Source organism: Acipenser ruthenus, chromosome 20, assembly GCF_902713425.1.
Source record: "Acipenser ruthenus chromosome 20, fAciRut3.2 maternal haplotype, whole genome shotgun sequence".
NCBI lineage: Eukaryota > Metazoa > Chordata > Actinopteri > Acipenseriformes > Acipenseridae > Acipenser > Acipenser ruthenus.
The window spans coordinates 23,878,962-23,899,420 of record NC_081208.1 but is presented as its reverse complement, the minus strand read 5'-3'; the positions used below and the strand labels follow the sequence as shown (position 1 = coordinate 23,899,420).

The window sequence follows — 20,459 nt, the reverse complement described above, 5'->3', positions numbered from 1 at the left end:
AATTCTTGGCATGCAGGGTGTCTCTTATTGCCCTGTATAAGAGACATTACTTTGAATGTTTCAGTTCTCTCACCCAAACTGCACCAGACACCATCCTATCAAATAACAGACACCCGTACACACAGCAAGTTTAATGTTTGGACAGACTTTGAGTTCTGAAACTTCAGGAGTTCTCCCATGAATACGGTTAGTAAATGTTAAAACAAATGTGGCAGTATCTATTCTTAGAAGGCCACCACGGACAATGATATTTAGCCATTATGCATTGCCTTGTAAGGCATAAAATAGTCAACCGTCATTTCAACACAGTGTTTTGTCAAAGTCTTTCTGTTTGTCTGTGCTACACCTTCTTTTACAAAAAAGCTGCATCTCAGTATCCAATGCAACTCCACTGTCTTACAACCATGGCAAAAATCCCTTGATTAATAAAATGAACAATCTAATAAACAACAGAACAAAATCTGACCTGATCAGAATAACCAGTTGGTTTTCATCTTTGTGGAAAAGTCACGGCCACAGCTTCCTGATGCCTCTGCAAATGAATAATAGTGCATCTCTTTGCACCTCTGATCTACATATTAATTTTATTTGGTAAATGTCACAGTAATGTAGTTACCTCATTAACTTAAAATAATTCCTCCCTTTTGCATCCCAAGAAAGTGACTATAGCAAAAGATAGTTTAACCTACTACCTTGAGGCCAGTTGTATCATAGATTTTAGATGTTCGTTTCTAATGGCTGTGCTATGTGCCATTATCCAACAAAAGGGGGTGACTGTAATTTCACATGCCTTGTGTCATGGGTGTCCTTGATTAAAGGAAGTTTAGGAACCCGTGACTCAGAGTATTAAGGTTTCATTAAATAGATTTTTAGCAAATTGTTTCTGTATGTGGGCTGTATAATTTAACGACTTGGCCAAAATGAGTAGGGAATCCCATACCCCAAAAATGGAAATAAATATCAATTCATTCATCATAATACAATCTTGTTTCCGTTTTAGAAAAAGCTTATAAAATGTATACATTTCTGGATGGCTATTTTTTTAATGAAGGAGGTCATATGGAGGCGGTATATCTTAATCACACTCGTCTCTAAATGAACACACCAGCATCCTATTCACACTATCTTAACACAGGTCAACCGCAAAAGATTTTCAATTTTCTTCATCATGCTTTTTCTCACGTATGTATCTGCTGAGACTGAAATTTCATTATTTTTATTTCTGTAGTCTGAATCATTTGTTATCTGTTTATAGATGACTTGCTCAGGTATGATGGGTTTCTATGAACTAATTGGGCAATTTCTGTATTGTGAATTAAACTTCTACAATAGGTAGGAGTATTGTTTTCAGAGCAGTAGCATGCTAGCAAGTTCACAATATGCTGACGCAGAAATTATCTGCATCTAAATGCATTAGAAATATATGCCAGTGCAGACGGGCATAGGGGCTTCATTCCAAAGGCACAGAAATGTATGGTAGCCACGACCACTGTGGTATCAGAAACTGAATAGAGTTATTGGATGTTAATTGGTTGTATCACGACAACCATATAAGGTTTACCTTATAACATTATGATCAACAAATACAAAAAGTAAAGATATTTTATTCTTAACAACTGTTATTGTACATAACGGATTTTCACACAGTGGTGACTTTCTTCCTGTAATAAGGATACACTGTTTACGTTTTGTTAATTGAACAATAGCCCCTTGTTGTTGTGTTTTCAAGGGTGACCCACAAATAAGACTCAACACAAAGTTCGACCTTCAAGATACACCTTATCAGGGAGTAAAAGGAATATATACTGATTGCAGGAGCTGAAGAGTATTCTTCATTGTGTGTTACTCTACATCTTAACCTAGAAATCTCCTGAGAAGTCTACTTGTCCCTTGAATCCTTCACTTAGACCCTTGAGAAACAAATGCTTGTCTGCAGAAGTTCCCACATCTTAAGGTTTACACACATCTCCGTGGAAACACGATCATGAAGTCTATAAATTAGACAACAGATGCTAATATTTGGAATGTTATCAAGATGTACATCACCACTATTTTTACAGCTAATCCTCTGCACACAATACACTTTGCTGTGTAAATAAGCAATCATCACTAATATTATATCATATGCCATAAAGCATCCCTAAATTCTTTCCACAGAACAGGTTTGTATTTGATACCTTTAATTAAAAAACAGAATGCTATTCTGTAACATGTCCAGAAAGAGACAGTACTATTGTACTTTCTTCTCACTCAAAAACACCTGTTGGTTTAATTCAGATTGGCAATATCCATTATTTCCAATGACAAGAACTGTCATTAACATTGAATACATTTGGAGTGCTTATGAAAACATGATCGTAAATACACAGAAGCACAGTTTTTTCTTTGTCACCCACTCCCTGGTTTGATGCCAGTTCTCAAATGCAATATATAACAATGGTTTTTTTTTTTCTTTCTACTAGGTTAGGAGGTGATGTCCACTTCTGTTCCTGCGCTGATAGTTTTAATCTTCCTAATTTTCTAACACATATACCTTAATAAACAAACATATATTCTGTTTTCAACTAGGGATCTTAGAGTCCTGATATTTGGGGGGAAAAACTTTAATAAAACAATTCTAGTTGTGTAAAATTACCCAAAAAGATAATTGAACTACTTCTACAGTACCTGCAACTTACAGTCGTTGTTTCTTTCTAGTGTTTATGATGTTTTCTTTTCAGACAAATTCTGGGTTTCACTTACTAAAATATATTCCTTAAAGCTTATTATAAACAGACAAACACCACAGAACCCCTTTAGGTTCAGCGATGTTAATCACAATAAATGACAGCAAATTATTTTTTAGCAACAATGGTCCTCAAGTTTAGAAAATCTAGGACACTAGTCTAAGAAGGAATAACTGACTACAAGCCTATTTAATCTTATTGAGTATTTGTAAAAATCTACACCTTTATTCATGTCTGCATTCAGCAAGGATGAACCAAGTGTCCTTGTATTATTTTAAATCTTCACTATGTTTAAGGCCTATTCAAGCCTGTGTATAAAAGGACATTGAAAATCCTGTTAAACTAACATTTCCGGACCCAGGGGGCAAATATGAGTTGAGTAGGTTAGTGCTGGCCAATAAACAACAGATGTGATTGAGGAAAAAATCTTGAATGTTAGCCTTTCCATCTTGTTGAAAAGGGAGAATGCTAAACCTCGTGTGTTGTCCAAAGACCCCTGCTGCCAATAAGCTGTTGCATAAATTATCTTAACATATACATATAGAGATTTTTTCACCCACTTGGCTTTTAGCTTGCCATACAAAAGTATAATTACTATGTAAATCTTAAATTAAAGTAATTGAAAGGCTTCTCCATTTTATTAAAAACTACCCCAAAATCAGGGATGTAACAACATAATCGCTTGAGAATAGATGAAGTATGACACTTTATGCAACATTAGTAAATTTCTACCTAAATTGTTATTTGTTTATAATATAAAAGATAAATTAGTACTACTACTACTACTACTACTACTACTACTACTACTACTAATAATAATAATAATAATAATAATAATAATAATAATAATTCTGTTGCAGTTCTGTTTGAACACTGGTCAGGAACTATAAGATCTACAGTATATTGCCTGTTTATATCACACGCTGTGTGAGGCACAATATTTATAAATTTAAGGCTGACCTTTAGCTGTTCTTAAAAAAAACAATAAATTAAATATAAAAGCTCCCATACTACAAAATAATTGATTTTTAAAATAGATACACTTAAAAATGTTTATTTCCTGTCTGGGATCAAAGGTTCCTTTAACCCAAATACTAAGAGAAAAATAACCTTGAAAGCAATCTTTTTTCAAAGACAGAAGAAAAAAAGAAACACTTTCCTGCTGGCCAGCATGGTCACCTACACAGAATTTACCATTAACGGTGAGTCAAGATTATACACTTTGCTATTTAGCGTTATTATGTGTTTTTTGTCTCTCAAAGGAAGTGAGAAAATATGATTATCAGAAATCTCTAACCTACACTCACCGCCAGTATCGTGGTGGATAGTAACAGAAAATGATCAACTGAGTATATAAGATGGAAAGATACACCAAGCAACCAAGGATTTACAAGGGTTGCATTAATGTCATATGTTGTCAGCTAATTATAAACTTAATGGAACGTTGGACACTGACCCTGCAGGCCATTAATTGCTGTTGAGGGACCTCCATTAGATCATTAAAACTTCCAAAATATCAATCAACATTACGTTTTCTCAAATTTCAATTTACTCTAATACTGAATTAACATTTTTAAAGGTTATTAAACTGTTAGTCTACAGCAAGTGAACCCAATTTCAAAAGCTTCTTGAGCATTTTGAACCACTGTACCGCATGCATTATTTTCTAGTTACAAGAAGCTAGTTTCATTTATATTACCATTTCTATTTCCTCTTCATTTTTCATCACTATCTGATTATCTTTTTTTTTATTCTTTCAATAAATGTCTTTCGTGAATCCAGGACAGTGATTCATGTTTTTACTTACCCAATTAAGTGATCTGACAACTATTAAAAGGATTTATACACTGCACTCTCCTCGCCATTTCTTGGTACGTGAGACTGGACATTTCTCTGTTGCGTGGGTCTTAGATAAAGCAATTGCAGTTAATATTGTGGTTTGGCCATGTTCTCTAACAGGTCAGTTTTAATGCATGATAGTCCCACCCATCTTGCTTACTTACCTTGGTATCCCTGAATGCAGGTGATTTTATTGAGAAATCCATCTCACAAGTCCAGTGGTACTCCAAATAGTATATACTGTATTTTATTACCAATGCAGAACAACCAGGTAACATTTGTTCTTAAATATACCCCCAAAAATAGTTTCTGCAATGTTGACTGACAACACTGACGCCACATTCAGTGGTTTATCTGTCTTGGCAGTCTCACATTGCAAACTCTTTTTTTTTTTTTTTTTTGTCTTCACTAATATTTGGATGCATTTCAGGTGTCATACAATAATCATCATGTCAGTTCATGAAATGTACAGGGAAAAACAACCCCTGTGTTTAGTCGTGTATCCTGTACGTGGTAGGTAGTGTATTTATGTAGTTTATAGATTCTCATTCCGTAATAAACCAAGAAAGCTGAAATGGATTGTCTTTAGCTTGATTTCCTTTCAGATACTGTATCAAAAGGGAGAGATAGAAATGGAAGTTAGACTGAGAAGTTGTTTATAGTTTGAAGAACACCGGTACTGTATTTACTGTAGAAATATTGCATGAGTCATAGGGAATTGGGGGACATGCTGTAGGAGCGGTATATCTGAGGTGCGTTACTCGGATCTCTCCTTAATAAAAATGCATTAATTACATAGAGAAAAATGCTGACAGAAAAAAAGTGAAATTGGAAAGACTAACAATAAATTGGATATTGTGGAAGTTGTCAACACTAAGATGAAACAGAACATTGTCAGTGTCTTCTGCTATTACATAATGGTCATTATGGGTTTCTAAATATATCATAGGCCTCTATGCTTTGGATGACATCACAGGATTCACATAAGAGGCATACAGCACATGGTTATAGGTTTTCTTGCAGTGAATGAAATGTTAATTTTCAATGCACAATCACTCAAAGCACATTATTATCTACTGTTGGGACAAACAAGTACTGCCTGCTCCTACCATTTACTGCATGTTCTCTTCAAAGAAATGTTAAACTTAGTTATTATAGGTAACTGGTTAGAAAGCAATGATTATAGGTGATAAAACTGTGGACCAGAATCATACACGCCACTGACTATATATCTATAACATTATTATTTTATATTGTATATATCCAGCTATCTACTCTCTCTCTCTCTCTCTCTCTCTCTCTCTCTCTCTCTCTCTCTCTCTCTCTCTCTCTCTCTCTCTCTCTCTCTCTCTCTCTCTCTCTCTCTCTCTCTCTCTCTCTCTCTCTCTCTCTCTCTCTCTCGTGTTAAGGAATGAAACGCAGTGATAACTGCTCTCTGAACCCCAGATAAGGTGCAATGTTCAAGAAACTGGTTTAATATATGACTAAATGTCACAAGTCGGGATTCTTAGAATTACTTTTCAGATAAACAAGTTTATAGCAGTGCACGTAATCTTACCTACTGGGAACACCTCGTTTATCAGTGAATTACAGCTAACTTGAATTCTATTGATATAGCCATAAAGAGTGTTAAAAATAGAAGACGACATTTTAAAAGCGTGTTTTTCCCAGTTTTAATAAACCTCCATATTATCTGATGGTACAGGGTCATGGTCATTTTTTAGAATACTTCACCACACCCAAGACTTATCTCTTATTTTAGAAAAAGGAAGAGAAAGACGAGAGAGAGAGAGAGAGAGAGAGAGAGAGAGAGAGAGAGAGAGAGAGAGAGAGAGAGAGAGAGAGAGAGAGAGAGAGAGAGAATGGGTGCGTGTTCTATTTTATATTTTGGTTCTTAAAGTATTGATTATTGATTAAGGAACTTGACAATAATGACAGTATATAAATATTTTCAAAGCGAGTGTCATAAAAAGTGCACACAAAAAGGGGTACCTTTAAACAGGAATTAAAAGCGTTTTATTTTTTTTACCAAAAGGTGGCACTGTTGAGTTTCTGAAATGGTCTTGCATCTAATAATTCAGACATTTTCTCTCTTGCATGTTCACTTGCCTTTTCCTAACACTTGTGTAGAATGTTTTGTGCAAGTTTGTGTAGGATCTTAATGGTCTTTTGTACCTTAATGAACAATAAATACATCAAATAAAATAAATAAATACATAACATTGTGCTCTTAAAAATGGGATAACCTTATGAGGAACTAGTGTCAAGAACGTTCAAATAATCCCCATACATTCACCGAGCTGTAATTAAAAACACAAATGTGGTTAAAAGTAAGTAAATAGATCAATAAAACACTGTAGTTTTAGTCACTTGTGTACAGTGTTTAGAATACAGCGCCCTACAATGATCGAATAATAGCAATACATAATAAAAATACTAATAACGTTATTATAATTTATTTGCACAATATGCATATAAACCATGGCGCTTGCAGAAATATTTACTTTTAGTTCTGCAGAACGACACATCGTAAAAATGAACGCGTTTTCTTTGTAAAACTAGGCAACCAGGAAATAGCTACTTATTAAAATACTAGTTTACTGTTGGATATTTTAAATGTATGTTTGACTCTTTTAAACTGAGATGTATAATTTGTTCTTAGTTCCCAGCATGTGTTGCATTGCAAAACCCGTCCCTGTAACTACATTCTTAGCAAAGCTGTTAACGGAACAGTACTACATAACAACACCAGAAACATACTGGCAAAACTATCAACCACTCTGAAAATGAGGCTCGAAAGGGTTAAATGTTTGATTTCCAGCTGATAGTCAGCTGATAGTCCCTGATTGACAGTTTAGAAAAGTTTTCCTTGTTTCTATACTATTATGCTAATTAGCTTTCAGATTGAGATAGCCCATTGGTTCTGAGTCTGAGTCAATTTCCCATTTGAACCTGACGTCAGGTTAGCTATAAAACTCAGCAATGCTTTTAAACTCATCTGCTGAGTGATCCTTTAAACAATTCTCCAACAAGCCTTGGTGTTTTTTTTTCTAGAAGACTATATAATTTGACTGTTGTTTGCACCGTTTTACCGCTTTCAGTTTTCAAAACATTCTGAAAAACCAGAAGCCACGAAGTATTAAATGTTAAAAATAAAAACCTGCAGCTATCCAGCAATCTCATGCAAAGAACGGAGGAAGCAAACACACACACACTGCTCTGATGCGTCTGTGCATTAGACTCTGCAAAGGAAAATTGTGATCATTTAAAAAAAACGTTGCTGCAAATTGAAAGCTCTTTTCTTGGTAAAAATTAAATAACTAAATCAAGCTGGCTCATACTCTTTCAAACCAGAACAGTTTGACAGCTGCTCTTCACCCTCTTTGGAGGACTGTCAACAGCAAAAGGATGGCATCAGAACTGGCAATGAGCAACTCCGACCTGCCCACCAGTCCCTTGGCCATGGAATATGTTAATGACTTCGATCTGATGAAGTTTGAAGTGAAAAAGGAGCCGGTGGAGCCCGATCGCAGCATCAGCCAGTGCAGCCGCCTGATCGCCGGGGGATCCTTGTCTTCCACCCCGATGAGCACGCCTTGCAGCTCGGTACCCCCTTCTCCAAGCTTCTCGGCGCCCAGCCCGGGCTCTGGGAGCGACCAGAAGGCACACTTGGAAGATTTCTACTGGATGACCGGCTACCAACAGCAGTTGAACCCGGAGGCTTTGGGCTTCAGCCCTGAAGACGCAGTAGAGGCTCTGATCAACAGCAGTCACCAGCTTCAAAGCTTCGATGGCTATGCTAGAGGGCAGCAGTTTGCCGGCGCAGCCGGAACGGGAGGCACCATGGCTGGGGAAGAGATGGGATCGGCTGCCGCTGTGGTGTCTGCAGTTATCGCGGCGGCTGCAGCCCAGAACGGGGGTCCCCATCACCACCACCACCACCACCACCACGCCGGGGGACACCACCAAGCACCCGGGGTCCCCTCCAACAGTAACTCAGGTGGGAACCACCAGCACCACGGCATGCATTTGGATGACCGATTTTCGGACGACCAGCTGGTGAACATGTCAGTGAGAGAGCTCAATCGGCAGCTAAGGGGAGTCAGCAAAGAAGAGGTGATCAGGCTCAAACAAAAGAGGAGGACCCTCAAAAACAGAGGCTATGCCCAGTCCTGTCGCTACAAGAGGGTCCAGCAAAAGCACGTCCTGGAAGGCGAAAAGACCCAGCTCGTACAGCAAGTTGAACACCTCAAACAAGAAATCTCCAGGCTGGTCCGGGAGCGGGATGCCTACAAGGAAAAATATGAGAAGTTAATCAGCAATGGCTTCAGAGAAAACAGCTCCGGCAGTGACACCCCTTCGTCTCCAGAGTTTTTCATGTGAGTCTCAGAATAAAAAAAAAAAAAAAAAAAAAAAAAAAGCTTGTCAACCCCGTAATAATAATACAAAAAAGTTCTGCTTGTGAATTACTTTTTGTCTGGGGCTTGCTAGACCAAGAAACAAGTTTGCCAACATTTTAAACTTTTTTTTTTTTTTTTTTTTTTAATGAGAATTGGGGCATGTTCAAGCTTGTCACCTTTAGTTCTTCATTAGTTTTTTAGGGGGGTTGCAATATAAATATTGAACTTGCCATCAAATAAGTATGTTCTTCATTTTGGAGCTTGCTCATTGAAACCTGCCATCAACTTCTTTTTAATTTAATTTTTTTTTGTTTTGCTCATGTGAGGTTTTTGGGGCTTGCTGTGTTAAAAAAAAAAAAAAAAAAGAAGCAATCATCTTAAGTTTTTTCATAGTAGTTATGAACTTGCAATGTGAAAAAAAGAGACTCAAGTTTGCCATTAAGTTCATCAACTATGCCATGCTTAAAAACTTAAAAGATCCGCCTGCCAAAAACAACTGCAACTACCTTCAGTTTTCATGTGAGTGTTGGCTTTTTTTTTTTTTTTCTTCAACAGCCAAACATGAAAGACTTTTGAGCCTGCCATTTTTTTTACCCCATTCTCATCTCATGCATTATTATGCTTGCTATTTTGTGTTTTGTAGCCAAGAACTGTAGCTGTTTAGAAAATATGCATTATTAAAAAGAGACGATATATTAATAAGCAACCCTGCATGCTGGACATGTACGGTTTTTTTTTTTTTCTTTTTTTGTGTTTGCTTGAAAAATGAACTTTCTTGGATGACTTTAACGGCATGGCATTCATAACTTTGTTTTTACTGCCTCGTCACTTTTTTGAGTTTGCAACAAAAAAGTGTGAGATACACCTTCCCCATGAATTGCATATACTAGTATATAGACTGCTTGACTTTGAGTTGTGCGAAAACGTCAGACTCCCTTTTTATACATTTTATGCACTGAAGCATTCCTGTTGAAAGTTGTCAAACTGGATTCAATGTTGTGGGGAAAAAAAGGACTTGGAAAATTCTAAAAGGAATCAATCCCTCTTCGGCACTAAAACTGTTTATTGCTTAAAGCAGTTTGTTTTATTTAATAAATGCCCCATCCTAATGCATTTGGTAACTCTGTTGAATGCTATGGGTTCCTAGTCTATAATTTAAGTATATCGTTTTATAATCTGTAAACCCTGAAGTTAAAATGGTATTGCTACAGGTCGTTCTTAAAAAAAAGGAATGTTATAGATTAGTTGTACTTACATGTAGCTTTTATAAGGTGTGATGCACTAAACTGGTTTACCGTTGTGATGTAAGGGGGGGAGGGGAGGGAATCTTAAAATTTGTAAAATAAATGGGTTTGTTTTAATATAAAACACAGAGCTTTTGCAGCATGTGCTTGCAATTAAAACATAACTTGGACAAATGTAGCCCTTGGTATACCACTGACTTTGTTACGGGGGGGGGGGGGGGGGGGGGGTACTCCGGGTCATGTAGGGATTAGCTATACATTTGGAGATGTATGCTTCTCAAAAAGCATGTATTTTGGATTGAACTGCACAAATATATAACCTGCAAGCATATATTTAAAAAAATGCAAAACTGTTTAGAACGATAATTAAAACGTGTATGCAGTTCTAAATGGCATTACTACACAATCTAGGTGATGCAGTTTTAAGAGTTGTGCTATCGTGCAGAAATGGGTGTTGTTAAACTGAATCCGCAGTTTCAAAGGCAATAATAATAATAATAATAATAATAATAATAATAATAATAATAATAATAATAATCAGTCATGTCTGGGCATCTGTAAATCGTCAGGGATTGATACCCTGCCTGTGCAACATGGGAAAATACCATTCAACAACAAATTTAAAACAAATCTGTCATATATATATATAACAACTAAATGTGCAATAATAAATGAATTGCAATTTTGATTCCATCCTGTTTCTCCGCCTTAAATAGCAAAAATTAAGTTAACCCTTTGTAAAAAGTGTCATTTCAGTAATTAAGATAGACGTGTTTTGTTTTTGTTTTTTTTATAGTGATTAGTTAAATTACAACTCTTTTTTCTTTTTTGATAAGCAAATGGTAAACTGTATACCCACTTAAATCGGTTGTTGTCAGTCTTGCTATACACATTTAGTCAATAAGTACTTTATTGTGCAGGTTAGACAATCATTTCCCAAAGTGCAAGAAAAAGGGGGCTGAACGATGTTAACTCATTCCTGGAATCGTTCCTGTTAAAAGCTATTGACATAAACAGCATGCATGTAAGTGAACGACTGCCTCTGGCATGTGTTTCAGAGATAGACATCCGTTCTGAAAGGAAGAATACACTTTTAAAACGGAACAGTTTGACTAACATCAACAATTTTAAAAATGCATCCTATTACAGACACTGTACTAACAGACACAGATGGCTGCATAGGAATGAACGAATAATGACTACACACAGGCATCATGCAATGGTTACTGTAGCTAGATAGTACACACTTAGCGGTGCATACTGTAAATGTATCTACACGCTTTGTTACATTGTCGCCGGGTTTAAAATTGTGTTACCATAGAATGTGAAGTATTTATTTATTTCTCTCGTTTACAGAACGGGCAATTGAAAACAGACTAGCAAGGCAATTGCGTATGTCATTTGCTGATAACAACTCTGTTTTTAGTAGAACGCTGATCATTTTTGAGAACATACACCGGAAAAGTAAATCATTCTTTTTTTCTCCATGATGTGGACCATAGGGTTCCCACCTCTGACTTACAAAAAACCGGGACAGCAGAGTCATTTCGTACAAAAATAAATAAATACATAAATACATCATATACTTTGACATTTAATGTCCCGGGAAACCTTACAGATTTCCCAGGACAGCTGCCTCAAAAAGAGAACAATCCAGGCAAAACCAGAACGGGTGGCAACCCTAGTGGACCAACGTAGCAAGGTATTGGTCACGGGGAAATTAACAGAACTTGTGGACAATTCACTAATATTCTTGAGTGAATGCAGGCGTTTACATATTGGTTGACATTTGACCTCGTGCATTGCACAACACGTTCAATAGTAATGGTTTAGGCTTTATATCGTAGTTAATAATTATACTCAAGGTAAACGTTTGCGCTGTTCAAATACTTTAGTATTTGGACAAAGCTACACATCTCAGTAAATTATATACAAGTTAAAAATCCCAAATCGGCGTTTTTATAGTGTCTAACAGTCCCAAGGTAGAATATAGTGTGCATTACAATTTTAATAGAATGATACAACAGTTAATAGAGTAATTGTGCCTCCAAATGAACACTTAAAGTAGGGTCTAATGATAAAGTAAAAATAGACATCTAATGATGTCTTTTTTATTTTTTTTAAATAGGATGTTGTGGTTGTAGTATGATAAACCGAGTAGATAATAGTTTAGTGTTATTTTAATTTAATTTAAGCCACATGCACATACACTTGTAAGACAATTTAAATGATAAAGCAGAAACGTGCTGAAAATGTGCCTGCAACATCTACAAATAAATACACACGTTTGACAAATGAATACACACAAATGCCTAATGAAAGCGTGCAGAGATACTTTTTAGCATGACCACAGGACTATGCACCGCAGCCAGTGTTAAGTGTTTATATTATATGTATGGCATAACTTATCTGCATGTCTGTGACAGGTACAGTTAGCGTCCATAAAAATGTCAGTCTGCCCAATCAGCAGCACGGTTTCAAAGATTGGTGGGTATTGCTCAAATATAAAATCAGACAGATGAAACTAGGATTGCCTGTGACTTATGCAAATAGGTGGAGGCTATTATTTTGTGTTGAAAGGTGGAATACCACAGTTATGGTTACTTAAATAGTTAGATATGATCCTGTGTAGTTTGGGTAGCTAGTGTATACAAATAGTGTAGATAGTTAAAAAAGGGATGATTTATATAATAGCTATACACATATCTGATTTTTTTTTTTTTTTTTTTTTTTTGCTAAGAGCATCAGTATACATTTTTTTGCAAATGTATACTGATGCTCTTAGTCTCCAGAATTTTAATTAAGATGATCATTTATACAAGTATTGACACAAGATACACGTTGTACAATACATGGAAGGTGAGACAAAGTCCTAGCATATAAATACTCTTTAATGTACAGTATTATTTAGTAGCAGAAACATCATTGTAAACAATCGACTGCCTATTCCCATAATGAACAGATAGCTTTCTTTTAAAAAAAAAAAAGACGAGAGCAAGTTTACACACAATTACTTCCAATTCGAAGACAGGGTTTTTCTTGATGCAGCAGCAATTTAACACACAACATTAATATTAGGAGCAATCCAGTAAGTTTAGAAAAACCTGGTTCCCACCATGGCATTTTATAGGATGTAATGGGTTGGGCTTATGGTAAACAGGCAATTCAGTAATAACTTTAGCTGCTCTAAAGCTGTTCAGCATGTCAAATTCCAAAATGTTTTGGGGTTAAATAATATTTTCCTCATAATATATTTAAATAGAAAGTGCTGCAGACCCTCCAGAAAGTAAGACCGGTGATATATCCCATATAAAATACATTTTAACATCTGTTCAATTGGATCACTGTTATTTAAAATCTTTCTGTGTGCACAACTGACAGATAACATTGCATGCAAGAGATGAAACATCAATTGCGTGTGTGCGTGTACTTGCAGTGTCTGTAGATGGATGCGGTCTGTGTATTGATATGTTATTTAATGCATTTAATACTACATATTTCCACTATTACACTGTGACAATCCTGAAGATATGCATTGTATTGTCCTCTGCATGCCAGGCTCAGGTACCAAAATACATTTTGTGCCGTCGAGGAGCAGACCAAATGAATTGACATGTTGACCAAGCTGAGATTGTATAGATTAAACCAGTTTTCATTTACATTCAAGATACCTCATAATTGTTGTTCCCTTGTTAACAACAGCACATTGCCCACTTTACTTTATATATATATATATATATATATATATATATATATATATAGCTTGTTTGTTCAGCATCTGTACACAAATTGAATGGGTGCTTCAGAGCCAACAGTGCATTTTAAATACCAGTAATATTTTGTTTTTTTATGGTAATTTAAGCAGTTTCATGGAGTAAGAATAATAACTATGTTAGTACAGTAATCAATATGAAATTAAAATGCATATCATAGGCTTCTATTTATGTATTGTGGATTTTAACACAATGTAAAGATGTCCTCAGTCATAAGCACACTGCAGGATGTGTCTTATAAACATGCTTGGTGAGTTCTGTTGGCTTTTTAAATGCAATTTGGTCCATTCTGCAGACCTAACCCTGTTTGTTTCAAAACCAATCTCTTTTGTAGTACATCTTGATAAAGAGAAGTCCAATTAGACTCATTGATTAATGTACTGTATTTGAAACCAGCTAGTGGGAGTCGTTTACCACTTTTGAAAAATTATAGTGCTTTGTCTGTTTTACATTTAAATTGCCCTAAATGCAAAAAAACACTTTAAAATCAAAAGTAATCCCTAGATAACCTTGAAGTGAAATATTACAATTTCAACATCTCATTTGATAGTATTCTTTCCAATCATGCAGAATGTTTTTCATACATAGATTACATGCATTGACACTGTGGTACAATATGTCACTCCATTACGGACAGTGATTAAAAGTCAGTTTACCTATTCATATGTTCTATTTTGATCAAATTCATGGTTGCATAATACCAGCTCAATATTTAGGTTTATTTGTAAAACAAACAAACAAAAAAATATTGCATTACTTTTCCAAAAATAGGTGAGCTTTAAAATTAAATATTCTTGTAATTAGTAAATTAGCAAAATACAGTTGCAGGCACACAGACTATTGATTTATCAGGACGGTACGGGGTAAGGCGGCTTACAGTGCACATATCATAGGCACCCCCGTTAACCAGTAACTTAATTATGAATTCAGAGCGGATCATTCAGTGGAAAGATTTCCATTGGTGATGCATGGAGAATTGATTAACGTTCTTCTCTCTGGTTATAGATATTGGAGGGAGCAAAGCTCACAATACTCCCTAGGCTGTATGAAAAATATATCCGGTAGAATTTTTGTAAGCTTTTGTGTGGATTTGTTTTATGGTAGTTGTACATGATAGGCCATGGTTTCTTTGTTGACGTCCCTGCAAAGTAAAGCATGTGTCAGAGGCTTAAAAAGTTAGTGGTACATAACTCCCAGATAGAATACAGCATGCTGTAGGGGTATGGCAATACCAGTCACTCAACTAAACCCTATTGCACTGTTTAAATTACAGAGAGTGGGTAGAATAATTTAGTGTGATCTCTGCTGGCAGGGTAAGTGCAGACCCTTTATAAAAGCAGCAGCTCTAGGCTTCTGATCATATAAAACACAAGTCAATAAAAGGTTTCATCCGTCACAAATTCATTAAAAGTAATCCCTCACAGGATAGCCTGGCGAGCTAGACAGCTTGTTCACATTAATTTCCTGTGTAAAACAATCAGGGCTGAAAGACACTGATGCAAACTACTTGCCATAAATACGAATTTTAAAAACCCACAGACTTTTGCATTTGCAGTTCACACCTACAGCACACATTCTAATACATAATTATCAAGACTGTGTACACATTGATGGTTCACAATATTGTTTTATTGCACATGTAAAACCACATCACATTGCTGCTTCTTTTATTTCCTTTGGTCAACCAACAAAGTGATCTCTTTTTATGAGAACAGAGCTATAAAATGTATAAAAGAATAATAATGATCACCATAATTAAATGTAGAACTTTTATTTAGGAGCACAAATGTACATTGAGTTGCTTTCTACGGTCTAAACTGCTGACATTTTGAAATACAGTAAGTGCCTGGTCCACAGTGAATTAAGGTCAGGGTCTAATAAAAATAATTATGCTCTGCATCAGGCATCTGCATTTTTACTTCTTAGGAATTCAATCAGAATTCCGTTGCAAATTAGATTTGAATTAATACATATTGACATTTGAATACAGACACTTATTTTATTGTGCTATCCCTAAATTAATATGACAGTGTCTGGCGAAGGCAGTCTGTGTTTTCTGTCACAGGCTTAACTGGATAGAATAGGTTTTTGGTGAAAGATCATAATTTTGGATGCCTCCAACAACGCGATCTTATGTTTGTTTTTTGCTGAGTGTCACATTCAGTTTTAAATATTAAGACAGTGCAAGCAATAAGTCTTCTTACTGTACTTGTTTGTCAGCTTCCCCTAAACTAAAACTGCTGGAGGATACCCACAACTAGAAGGCTAAGCTCTCCTTTTCTCCTTCACATCTCAGGCAGTTTAAATTTGTTTTGATACACAACAGAGAGAATACTTGCACTAAATATGAGGAGAAAAGACTATTCCTTGCAGGGGAAATTAGAACTGTAGATCAATTAAAGAGCCAGTCAGTTTCTGCAGAAATACTGTTTGTTTGTCGAACACTGTTTCATATAGATAGTTACGAAAAGTACACTTTACCCTCATTATAGAATTGTCCTTGAGAGGCTAGTTTGCCACATGTTATACAGACAATGAGTTGCATGTTCTAGTGAAGGTTAATTTTACAGGGCTATACTTTGGTACCAGATACAGTACTGTAAATTTATTACATTAGTTTGTGTTCCGTGGCACCATCTATGCTTTCAAGCTTCATTCTGAAAACAAGTAAACAGTGAGGTGTGGAAGATATTGCAAGTTTAGGATCAAATATTATTTTCCTTTTTTCAACTACTTTTGTGTTGATCTAAATTGTCATATTATGAGTATTAGAGGCTGCATCTCAAACACTTCTCTGTATAAACCCATTTGAATAAATAATACAGTTAATAAAACAACATCAGGATGGACAGGTTAGATGTCATAGTGTAATGTAACCAGAAGTGGAATGAGGGAAATAATCTTTATATTTGAATTATTTATTTTTGTTTCCCATTTTTCTAAAGGAAGCTTAAATGCAATATAAAAATGTATAGTACAAGGGTGATTAGAAAGTAAGTTTACCACATCAACACACCATATCATTGATGTGGTAAACTTACTTTCTAATCACCCTGTATATAACACTGCCTGTGTACTAAAGGGATAGACTGATTGCTTTGTTATTCCATTGCCGAGTGAGATCTTTATACCACACAGTACAACAATTATGAAACTAAACTACTGTAATTTTGTTTCTAGGGAACAGAAATGCTTGTGTTTAATCCAAGGAGAACATGCTTTTTCTAAAACATTTGTATGAAAAAGTGCTTTGAAAAAGCAACCTGAATTAAAATGCCTCAGCTTGGAAATTGCAAATTTCAGGATCAAATAATTACACCTAGTTTTCATAGTACCGCATCTTTTTGATAAACACTTACATTGAAAGTGATGTAAATCAAATAAGTTTATGTCCCAGTTCTTCTATCATTTCACAGAACCAGCATTGTTTCCCAAGAGCTTGGCGTAGCTCAGTAAAACTGAGTTATGTGGCATTTATTTGAAAACCTAATAATTGTACTTTTTTCTGCTTGGCTGTGAAGATGTAATATTTCCTGCAGTGAGGTGTTGATTTCCACATCACTCAATGAACCAGTTAGCATTTTTAGTTCAGGATTCTTTTTTTGTCATGTCTTATGACATTCAGGTGGAACAAGGTATAGAAGATCACCATGTGTACACCAAAGAGATGCCTAATTTTTGCTTTAATTACATTTTTTGAAAATATTTCAGAGGGCCTATTTGAATAAGACTGTACAAAAACCATCTGGCATTTAGCTGTTCACATACCTCTAAAAATACATATTATTGTTTCATTTTTCCACGTTTCATATCGCAGCTAACTCTTATTGAATAATGGAATATTTTTTCGGGGGTTGCATGCCAATTTTATTTAAAAAATAATGATTTTGTAAAATATGTTTTGACAGCTCGCGTTTCAACTTGGACCACTAACATATGAATGTTCCTAAATTTTTTTCAGTTTCACGTCTCAGGCTAATGTTTTTTTTCTAAAGGTCAATCAGTCCCTGACCTGATGATTTGGCTGATCCTCACATTTATGAACCACATCAGAGCAGTCGGTGTTCCTTACTTTACAGCATGAACGTGGGTTGCAATACTATTCTCTTGATTAGTACCCATAGTGCAAACCAGATTGAAAAAAAAAGCTTTCATTTTTTATTACTAACTCCAACTACCAGTGTACATAGTCAATGTAACCCTTAGCACTAATCACAAATCAATTTCTGGTTTATACCTCTAGTGTTTAGTAGTGTCCTTTAAAAGTACATGTTCATGAGGTACACATTTGGAATATACATTATATATGGAACTCACATACTTCTTCCTTGTGGGGGTGCTGTTTCACTCTAACCAGTCAATATGTACATACATCATTTGATGCTACAAAGCAGTTCAAAATGTTTTCTCTGTGCTTCTGTGTTGTGAATAGCAGCGAGCCTTCCCACCACTTCCATGCAAACTTTATAGGCTAAAGTCACAAGTAGCTTCACAAAAAAAGCAAGCAAGCAATAGATCAAAGACTCAATGAAGATAAATAAAGAAAAAAAAGATAAGATAAGATAAAACACAAACAAGTAGTCAAAAAATAAGAATGAAGAAAAACCAACTATTATTATTATTATTATTATTATTATTATTATTATTATTATTATTAATAATAATAATAATAATAATAATAATAATAATAATAATAATAATAATAATAATAATAATAATTCAAAAGGTTGCAGACTTGAAGAGTAATGCATGATCAGGTGAATTTAGTCAGGCCAGAGTTATATTAAGGCTATACTTTCCTTCATCTACATTTTAAAAATATCTAATTACTTTCTGTTTAATGTGGTTTTACGTGTGATTATTTCTGCTTTAATCATTATTTACCAGTCTTACTAATTCATGTCCTTTTTTCTGTGGATCTGCGTCTTAAAAAAAAAAATATATATAGTAAGGTTTTAGAAATGACCATTGGGTGTAACTGTAGTTAATGGAAAATCTCTATACAAAATCAAATCTACTAAGGGGATAGACATTACAGCTGCACCTCGCTAGTGGTCATTTTTCAAACCACTAGAAATGCAGCTTTTAAGAGTCTTTTCAGAAGTAGATCCAGAAGTTGAATGAGACCTTTTTTTTTTCCTTGGGAATAATGAGTATGCACGGTTAATAATGATCTCAGCAGAAACAAACATATCGAATTATAGAGAAGAAACATAATATGATATTAAACAGGTAATGCAGGTGGTATAATATCCCTTTAATGGGTAAACAGGACCTTGGTTTAATGCCAGAATACCTCTTCAAAACACTGCAGTACCTTTTTTTTATTTGGAGGTCACCAATCCAGGATGTGGCCAGGCCCAGCCTTGAGGAGCTTCTGAGAGCTGACAAGTTCATGTATGGCTGCAGGCAAAATGTAATTCAATTTAAGGACTTAAAGCAGGACTAGCTGTGAATCTTCTAATTAGTCAGATCATGCAAATAGGGCTTTTTTTTTATCTAGTTCTTATGGTCCCAGTTCCTACTGCAAAAACACCATTTCACAATTAGTGCTGAAGAAGAGGACTTGGAATTGCATTGAAACTGCCTTGTCACCCCTAAGAATATACAGTTGCCCTAAAGAGGGTTACTGAGAGGCGTTTATGTGCTCACACTACTGTTGCCTCGGTTCTGTGGATAAACAGGATTTCAAATGTCATAAGACTGCACTTCATGAAAGGCAATATATTCATTAAAAAAAAAAGCTACACTTTCCATCTAGAGTACACAACCCACTCCCCTTGTTTCCTGTCTTAATAAACTGATCTTTATCTCCAAGCCCATTATGAATTATACATAACACATTTTGTAAACATACCCTTAGTGTCTGATAAATTATTTCAAAAAGAATAATTGTATTCATAAATTATCTTATTCTTTATCCTTTAAAAATGGAACTGATACTGCACCTTAGTTCTCTTGTTCAAAAGCTGTTTCTGCAGAGGCCCAGGGGCCACTTAATGTGCAGTCTGACATAGTTAATTGGTGCCGAGCTGCTGAAGAAAATGATATCTGTTGTAAAAAGTTTTTATATTGTTAATGAAAGCTGTTGCAGTAATTCATTACTAACTATTTAGAGTAATCGATACTGGGACAGTACGTTTTGCTCCAGTTTTTTGTAAAAAGAACATAACAATGACAATAGTTCCAAGCAAGTACACAACATATTTACATGTTAGGTAAACCAGTCAGAAAAGGCTTTTTTCTTTTGCTTTATCATTCTGACAAATATATTGATCAGTTTCACAACTTCATCATTGACGTAGTTCTAGTGCTTTATTTCATTTCTTCATCTCAATGAGTCATATATTTATAAAGAATTGAAATTTCCTTGCAGATAATCTGTGCTGCGTGGGTCAGAGTCCATGGTTTTTTTTGTTCTTCTAAAATCAGATTAAGGAACAAATAAATGGGACCCATTTTTTGAATATATCTTGG

At 35.3% G+C, this 20,459-nt stretch overlaps 1 protein-coding gene across 1 annotated transcript in view; it reads left to right on the top strand.

Annotated features, from left to right (window-relative positions):
- Positions 1-7,546: 7,546 nt before the first annotated feature.
- Positions 7,547-20,459, top strand: part of LOC117425726 (transcription factor Maf-like) — a 130,175-nt gene continuing 117,262 nt past the window's right edge. The window contains exon 1 of the mRNA XM_034042937.3: positions 7,547-8,944. Within this exon, the coding sequence (XP_033898828.1) occupies positions 7,974-8,944 (971 nt within the window). The 5' untranslated portion in view covers positions 7,547-7,973. The remainder of the gene's footprint in view (positions 8,945-20,459) is intronic.